General features: G+C 40.2%; 1 protein-coding gene across 1 annotated transcript; it reads right to left on the reverse strand.

The window, feature by feature from the left end:
• Positions 1 to 650: 650 nt before the first annotated feature.
• LOC146915209 (uncharacterized) lies at positions 651 to 7,789 on the reverse strand. Its single transcript, XM_085721281.1, has 8 exons — positions 7,662 to 7,789; positions 6,212 to 6,540; positions 5,883 to 6,097; positions 2,712 to 3,146; positions 2,495 to 2,618; positions 2,284 to 2,408; positions 1,410 to 1,631; positions 651 to 1,259 (listed from the first exon to the last, which is right to left on the reverse strand). The coding sequence occupies exons 1-8, from the start codon at positions 7,787 to 7,789 to the stop codon at positions 651 to 653; spliced, it is 2,187 nt and encodes a 728-aa protein (XP_085577407.1).
• Positions 7,790 to 8,691: the final 902 nt, after the last annotated feature.

The following is an 8,691-nucleotide window of genomic DNA, read 5'->3' on the forward strand; positions in this document are numbered from 1 at the left end:
ATATCAAAGTGCTTGATGTGGTTCATAAGCCTTGAGGTTCTCCAACCAATTGGACTAGTCTTTTGGGTTGGGTTCTCCTCATAGGCTTAAGTCCTAACAATTAATTTGTTATGGATGGTGTAAATGAATGAGATTTGAAAGGTGTATTTGCAGCAACATCTATTAAAGAAAATAATTCAAATATAATGCAATAGAAGTAAAACTATGCAATAGAAGTAAAACTAGACTATTACTTCATTAATCATTCTCTGCCTTTATTCATATGCAATCATTACATTATATAGTACTATTACCAACAGATTTCTATGACTAAGCAGAGTACAATAGCTTCTAGAATCAAGGTGAGTCACTACTTGGGGAATATTCTCTTTGTGACCACATAATCCTTTAGATGCTTGGGCTTTGTAGTATTCCTTTTGGCTCTCACTTTTGGAATGAGTATTGCATCTCCCTCATCCCACTCACTGTCCAGCTCATCCATTGGGGTCATGACATCCCTTCCTCATTGGAAAAATAGCTTGTCCTCTAGGTGGAAGTGTGGGTAAGCAGTCTTGATATCATCATACAGTTCCCATGTTGCATCTTCTGGAAATAAACCCTCCCACTGAATGAGTAACTGAACATCAGCGCTTGTATCATCGTTTCTCCAGTTAAGCATCGCTGCTGGTTGGATCAAGGGGCTGGTTGTTCACAGCGTTGAGTGGTGTCGCGAGACTCTGTGTTGTTAGGTCTAAGCATGGTTTCAACTGAGACGAAGCATGGAAAATAGGATGAATTTTTCTTGTAGGAGGAAGTTCCAACTTAAAAGCAACTTCTCCTATCACTTGCACAATACGGAAGGGTCCGTAGAACCTTTTGGAGAGATTGTGAATGCGTCTACCGGCCACTGAATTCTGTCTGTAGGGCCCCAATTTGACATAAACTAGATCTCCCACATGGAAAGTGTGTGGAATGCGCTTCTTGTTAGCATAAGATTTCATAGTGTCTTGTGCCTTAGTGAGCTTGCGTTTCAAGAGGTTGAGAATCTGGTTGCGCTCAGAAAGGGTCGCATCTAGAGCTTGCAAGGTGGTGGATCCTTCAATATAGGAGGCAAGGGTGGGAGAAGGACGGCCGTAGACCACCTGAAACGGAGTTAGTCCTGTAGATGAGTACACCGAAGTGTTATAGTGCCATTCTGCCCAGTGTAGAATTTGACCCCACTGTTTTGGTTTCTCATGAACGAAACAGCGCAAGTACTGTTGCATAACCTTGTTGACCACCTCCGTTTGTCCATCACTTTGAGGGTGATAAGCAGTTGATATTCGGAGTTTGGTACCAATCAATTTGAACAATTCTTGCCAGAATTAGCTTAGGAAGATAGGGTCACGGTCGGAAACCATGCTTCGTGGCATGCCATGCATCTTACAAACCTTGACTCCAAACAATTCTGCCACTTTGACTGCGGTGAATTGAGTAGGTAGCATCCCAAAGTGTGAGGCTTTGGATAAATGATCCACCACTACCAAAATGACTGTCAAATTTTGGAACGAAGGGATCCCAACCACAAAGTCCAAGGAAATATCTTCCCATACTTTGTCAGGTACTGGGAAAGGTTGTAATAAGTCGTAAGGGGACTGATTGGAGGACTTAACCTGTTGGAAGAAAGTGCACACATTAACAAATGCTATGACATCTTTTTTCATGCCTTGCCAGAACACATTTTCCCGCAGCCTACCATAAGTTTTGTGGATTCCAACATGCCCTCCTAGCATTGAAGCGTGGAATTCCTCAAGCAGAACCGTTTTAAGGGATGAATCTGAAGGAATAAAAAGTTTCCCCTTAAAAAAATAGCAGTCCATTAAGCATTTCAAATCCTGGATACTAGCTTGGATCCTGCTGTAGTTTCGAACACAAGGATTGGAACTCTTCATCATCCTTCAATTGAGTTCTGAACTTGTCTAAAAAATCCCAGTGAGGTGTAGTAATCAGCAGACATTGTACACGAGATAATGCATCAGCTACTCTATTCTGCGCCCCCTGCTTATAGACAATCTCATACGAATAACCCAACAATTTTGCTAAGTAGAATTGTTGCTCCGGTGTCTGAATTATCTGTGTCATAAGCTCCCTCAAGCTACGTTGATCGGTGTAAATAATGAATGTATTACCGAGCAAGTAGATACGCCATTTTTTGACAGCTGACGTGATGGCGCATAATTCCCTCACATACGTTGAGGCAGTGAACATGCGAGGGAAAAATTGCTTGCTATAGTAACATATTGGATGACCCTTCTAAATCAGTACTGCACCCATGCGTAAACCTGATGCATATATTTCCAAGCTAAATTGCACTTCAAAATTTGGATGTGCTAAGACCGGTGCATTCGTCATAGCAAGCTTCAGCTTCTCAAAAACTGCTTGAGCATGTTCTGACCAGAGAAATGTATCTTTTTTCAATAATTCAGTTAGAGGTTGAACAATTGCAGCATAATCCTTGACAAATTTGCAGTAAAACCTTGTCTGACGTTACTAGGTACCGGCCAGCCAGTCATTGCGCTAATCTTGGTAGGATCAGGTTTCACTCCTTCAACTGACACTATGTGACCCAGATACTCAATAGAATTTTGTGCAAAAAAGCACTAAGAATCCTTTAGACAGGAAGCATTATCCACTAAGCATTGGAGGACCACTTGCAGATGCTGTAAATGAGTATCAAAGGAGGGACTATACACCAGGATGTCGTCAAAGAACACAATCACAAATTGACGTAGGTAAGGTTGGAATATGAGATTCATGGTAGCTTGAAAGGTAGAGGGTGCATTAGATAACCCAAAAGGCATTACCAGAAACTCAAAGTGCCCTTGGTGAGTACGAAATGTTGTTTTGTGGATATCGTGTTCTGCCATCCTAATCTGATGATATCCGGAGCGTAAGTCCAGTTTGGAGAACCATTTGGTGTCGTACAATTCATTGAGCAACTCATCATATGCTGGAATAGGGAACCGATCCTTGATGGTTATCACGTTCAAAGCACGATAATCAACGTAGAATCGCCATGTACCATCCTTCTTACGGACTAGCAAAACGGGAGAGGAGAAGGCACTGGAGTTGTGCTGAATGATACCATTGGAAAGCATTTCCTGGATTTGAGATTCAATTTCCTTCTTCTGAAAGTGTGGATAACGGTATGGTCGCACATTAATGGTTTTGGAGTTGTCTTTGTAACACCCATACTAGACGTATCTAGAAAGTCTAGCATGTGCGTTAGTTTAGTACTGGATACATTAAAATATACAACAATAAAACTACGAATGAATATATATATATATATATATATATATATATATATATATATATACAACCAAATGCGTTCGTACATAATAATACAACTCAACTTTTCTAAAGTATAGTAGATGCATCCTTGAATATCCATATCGTCCTGCAGCGGTACGAACGAACACTTGTCGCAACATCCATTCGGCTACTAGCTTGCTAATCCAACCTGTTTATCTGAAACAAATAAGGATTGGGATGAGACATCAGGTCTCAGTGAGTTCCCTGAAATCCTAGGCTATAGGCAACCTCAAGGGGAAACCTACGGTCACCACGTGTCTACATTACAACCTGACGGTTGATTATACGTGTGTGGGGACTTGCATACTTAGACGGTCGTGCACACTAGGGCCGTCATAGTCTCTTCTCACCTTGTTATAGGCTTCACTTCCTTTACGTGTCATGGCGGTCGAGGGGGATCTAAAACCGCAATGCCAAGAATACGCTCTACGTATCGAGGCCTAAGTCTAACATAATCATGACACGGTTCTAAACCGGACGATTAGGGGAAACCTAAAATCGTCATCGGCATATTTTTCTCTATTTGCTCTAATGCAAAATACGATGTTTCTAACAACGTATCTTATCTTGCTATCATACTAGTTTTGACGATCTACGTCTATTTTCTACTATTCTTGACGATCTACGTCAAGGCTTTACTATTTATTGACGATCTACATCAAGGGCTCTATGACATAACATAAATATGTCTAATAAATATGCACAGTCAGATTCATTCATAAAGTTAGCGTGTAACAAACAAACATTATCTGAGTTCATTTTACGGAAAGCCCCGAGTGGAGTAACCCCGAGCGCAATCCCTATCTATCCGATGGAAGCCTATCTAAGGTATAACCGACGGCACTCCTGCAGTGACGTGCGGGATCCTTACGGCTAACCCCGTTTCACCTAATGGAAACCCCTTGAACCAACCTAGTGTGGACACAAGATACACGACCACTACATCTTGCTTACTAAGTGACATGCGGGTTCCTTACGGCTAACCCCGTTTCACCTAATGGAAACCCCTTGAGCCAACCTAGTGTGGACACAAGAGACATGGCACCTTTAACTTTAAAGTCTTGGTCTATATATATGCATGAGTATTAAATCTATACTAGCTATCTCTTTTACCTCGGATTCCTATACGATCCAACTAGAGGTAAACTTATATGCTTGCTTAACTTGCTATGTGAAGAGATGTCTGATCAATTCACGTCTTGCCATAATTGTATGGCACTCTAGGTTCTATACGAAGAGGATACCCTATATCACTTCACATCTAATCAAGCATACTACTCATGCCTAACATTCTATTTCTTTACTAACTATTCTAGTTCTTGACAAGCTATGTCAAGGCTCTACTTTCATCCCATGCCTAGTTCTTTGCTACCCGAGTAATTCGGCTAAACTCTCTTGAATCACTCTTGCCATTCATGTTAGGATTGCCATGATTTTCATTTCAAGAATCGTTTGATGTTATGTGCATTGCCTAGATGTTGTTTTGGGGTTATAAAGTTATAAAACGATGAAAGAAAGACTATGGAATGCACCACCGACCCTAGGATGGACCAACAAGCCAAAGCATGTTGGCCAAGACCAGAGAGCTGCGCTAATAGCTCAGCTGGGGCATGGCTCATCCTGAAGAATTTCGCTATTAGCGTAGATTTCGCTAATAGCGTAGTTCTTCGGGTCTGTGGTACCAAATTTCCAATTTTTGACCCAAAACTCACTCTAATGGTTCCTGCAATGCACCAAAACATCCAGCAACATATATATACATTATAAAACATCTTTCATGGCAATAATAACATGTACAAAGCAAGATCAAGGCTAGGGTACTAAAAATCATATTTCTCTAATCTTAACAAAAATCATGATTTCCTTGCAAAATTAAGCACATAAACCCAAGGTAGGTTCTATCTAAGAACTCACATGATATTTGCATCAACTAACAAGCTTCAACTTCATCTTGTTCAAGATCAAACCCTAACTTCAAGTTTCCTCAATCATGCTAAACTTCTCCCTCTTGATGTTTTCTTGTTCCCAAAGCTTCTTTGATCCATGCTTGCTTACCACTTGATGTTCTTGGAAGAGTTTGAGTGGATTGGGAGAGGAAAAGGGGCGGCCTCCTAGAGAGAGAGAGAGAGGAGATAATTCTTTCTCTCAAAACCTAGAGAGAGAAAGACAAAACCTAGAGAGAGAAAGAGAAGTGAAAAATGAATATTTTGGCCCCAAAAACACTTATATACTCCCTTGCGCGAGTTTACTTAAATTCCCCTCGTCTTGGTCGCGCTTAACCTGACACTGATACATAAACCCCTGCTTGACTGATATTACTTATAAATATCTTCCGTCATACTTAACTTTCTTCATCATAATCACTTTCCATGAATCTTAGTCCTCTGATACATTTAACAGATGACCTTTCCATTAGCTGACGAGCGGGATGTTACAGTCTTGGAGTGGAATTTGATGGTCAATTGGTCTGGCTAGGGGTAAAGTGGTGGGTGTTTGGAACAGGGATGCAAACTGAGTGAGAAGAGATTGTAACTTGGGTTTCGACGCACTTGGAGGAATAGGTCAGTAGGCAGTAGTTGCAATTGAAGACAAGTATCAATTGCATTAGTATCAACCAGGCGTTGGAGTTGGTGGAGGTTAGTTTCCTCTGGTGCGGGTTTATGGATGCCGGAAAGATGGACATATTCACCATTCACTGTGAAGCTCATGGTGGGCTTGTTGTAATCAGTTACAATGGGGCCTAGGGTTTTGAGCCATTGTACCCCTAAGACCAATTCAGCTCCACATAAAGGTAACACAAAAAGAACCATAAAAAATTTGTGAGGGCCTAAGAATAATGGAACTTGGGAACACATAGAAGTGCATCAAAGTTGCTCACCGTTACCCACTAGGACATGGAATGATTGAGCTGAGTCTGTTGCTAAACCCAGTTGTTTGGCCACGCGATCCTGAAGGAAGTTGTGAGTGCTTCCGGAATCGATCAAAATTGTAATTGGGATTTTGTTGATTCGGCCTATGACCCGGAGTGTTTGTGGCACGGAGTGACCCATTAGTGCCTGTAGACTGATTTGGGCCGAAACGGATTCGATTGGATCTGGATCCGAATCGGCAGGTTGACCCAAAACTTCCAATTGAAGCGCAGCAACATTGTCGTTCTGGTCTGGTGCATCTGGTTGCACAATGAGGATGTGAAAAAGCCATTTGCATCTATGACCCGGTTGGAATCGTTCATCACAGTTGTAACAGAGGCCATGGTCACGGCAGGCTTGTAGCTCCGATGGTGAAAGGCGTTTGGTTGGGGTTGGATTTTTTGGTGGTGTGACTGAAAGGGTTGGTTTGAATGTGGGTTGTGGAGTTTATGATGGTGAAGGAGATGAATGGGTGTATTTTGGGGGTAGGTGGAAGCGATCCATTGTTTTTTCTTCTTGAAGCTTGGCAAGGTTGATGCCCTAAGATAAAGTTTGTGGTTGAAACGCCTGTACTTCACGACGGATGATCGGTTTGAGGTCGAAGACAAAGCAACTGAGGTAGAATCGTGACGGAAGACCCACGATTATGTTGGCTTATGACTCAAACTGAGTTTGATACTCCTTCACAGAGGCGGTATGGCAGAGCTTAAAGAGTGAACCCTTTGGATCTTCATACAGTGACGGTGCAAGTCGCATCTCCAAGGCATGCAAAAACGCAGGCTAGTTTGGAAGCTGATGGTTGGAGTGCATCCACTGAAACCAGGTAGCGCTCCTCCCTCCATTTAGAACGCCGCGATACGAAGACGTTGGTCTTCCAAAGTACGTTGAAAATCAAAAAACTGATTGATTTTGAAAATCCACCCAATTGGATCGGTGCCATCGAAGTGAGGGATGTCTAGTTTGATGGTGGTGGTCGGAAGCGGTGAGATCTCTGATGAGTGATGGGTAAATCCAGAAGGACCCACATGAGATTTGAGGCCATGGAGTTCAGTTGCGAGTTCTGTTGGCTAAGGGTGAGTTGGGTGATGGTGAGTTGAAGGTCTTCAAGTTGGATAGGTGTTGTTGAGCTCATGATGCAAACAAATGAAAGCACCAATTTGTTATGGATGGTGTAAATGAATGAGATCTGAAAGGTGTATTTGCAGCAACAACTAGTAAAGAAAACAATTCAGATAAAATGCAATAGAAGGAAAACTAGACTATTACTTCATTAATCATTCTATGCCTTTATTCATATGCAATCATTACATTATATAGTACTATCAGCACATGCATTTCTTAACAATCCTTATCTGTTACCAACGGATTTCTATGACTAAGCAGAGTACAATAGCTTCTAGAATCAAGGTGAGTCACTACTTGGGGAATATTCCCTTTGGGACCACATAATCCTTGAGATGCTTGGGCCTTGTAGTATTCCTTTTGGCTCTCACTTGTGGAATGTGTATTGCCTCTCCCTCATCCCACTCACTGTCCAGCTCATCCATTGGGGTCATGACACCTACATTTAAGTCATTATCAAGGGGGTTAGCTTTTGTCTTTACATTACATTATTTAACATGTTAGACTCTAATTTCTCTATTGACATTATGTAATTTAAACTAGTAATGTAATTCGATTCCTTTTCTCAAGTTAGCTAGGTATCTGTAAAATAAAAGTTCATAAATGAAAGGAGAATTATTTAATACTATTCTGGTCTTAAACATAATCAAATATCAAAATTTATTTTGTTCAAATACATTTTGAGTCGTGATAAAATGTTTGTATCAATATTTTTGTGAATTTAACTCAATTGGTATGGACATTATATAATATATACAGAGACGAATACAAGCTCCAGGACACCTCATTTATTCATTTTAAAGGGTAAATTTCTAACAATCGATAACTTGACCCAAAAAAATATATATATTTGTACCGGTACCATAAGGTTAAATTAGCTAGTGCAATATTTAAATTACTTTGGAAATGATAAATATGAAGGAAAAAAAAAATGTGGTGGCTTCAAATGATTGTTTTTTTGTTTATGGACAAAGCTTCAAATGATTGGTTGTTGAGTAGTATATTCTACGAAACTTTAAGGTCTTGTCACCAATCATTTTCATAAACTGAGTTGTCACCAGTCATTTTCATAAACTCCGTTTGTCATTAATAAAAAAACTCCTTTTGTTGTTAATAAAAATAACAAATTTCTTTGTACAAAAAGAAAATTAACAAACTTTTTTATACAAAATAGTAAATATCACTTTTTTTAACCAAATAGTAAATACTCCCTCCATTCCTTTTCTTTTGATGTTTTAGGTGATTGCACAAATATTAAGGAATCATTAAATTAAAGGAATAATTGTATGGTTTATATTAAAATACCCTTACTTACTCCTTGATTTTT

This window comes from Medicago sativa, chromosome 6 (assembly GCF_051527215.1).
Source record: "Medicago sativa cultivar Bolivia chromosome 6, Bolivia_mono, whole genome shotgun sequence".
In the NCBI taxonomy this organism is placed as follows: domain Eukaryota; kingdom Viridiplantae; phylum Streptophyta; class Magnoliopsida; order Fabales; family Fabaceae; genus Medicago; species Medicago sativa.

Excerpts from the sequence above, each read along its gene's own strand:
- LOC146915209 (XM_085721281.1), bottom strand. The coding sequence starts at position 7,789 with ATGGATGAGCTGGACAGTGAGTGGGATGAGGGAGAGGCAATACACATT. Across the intron at positions 6,541-7,661 it reads CCAAAGGGAATATTCCCCAA|ATGCAAATGGCTTTTTCACA; the intron begins GTAGTGACTCAC and ends ACCGGGTCATAG. Across the intron at positions 2,619-2,711 it reads TGTTCTTTGACGACATCCTG|TGCTTTTTTGCACAAAATTC; the intron begins GTGTATAGTCCC and ends AAGGATTCTTAG.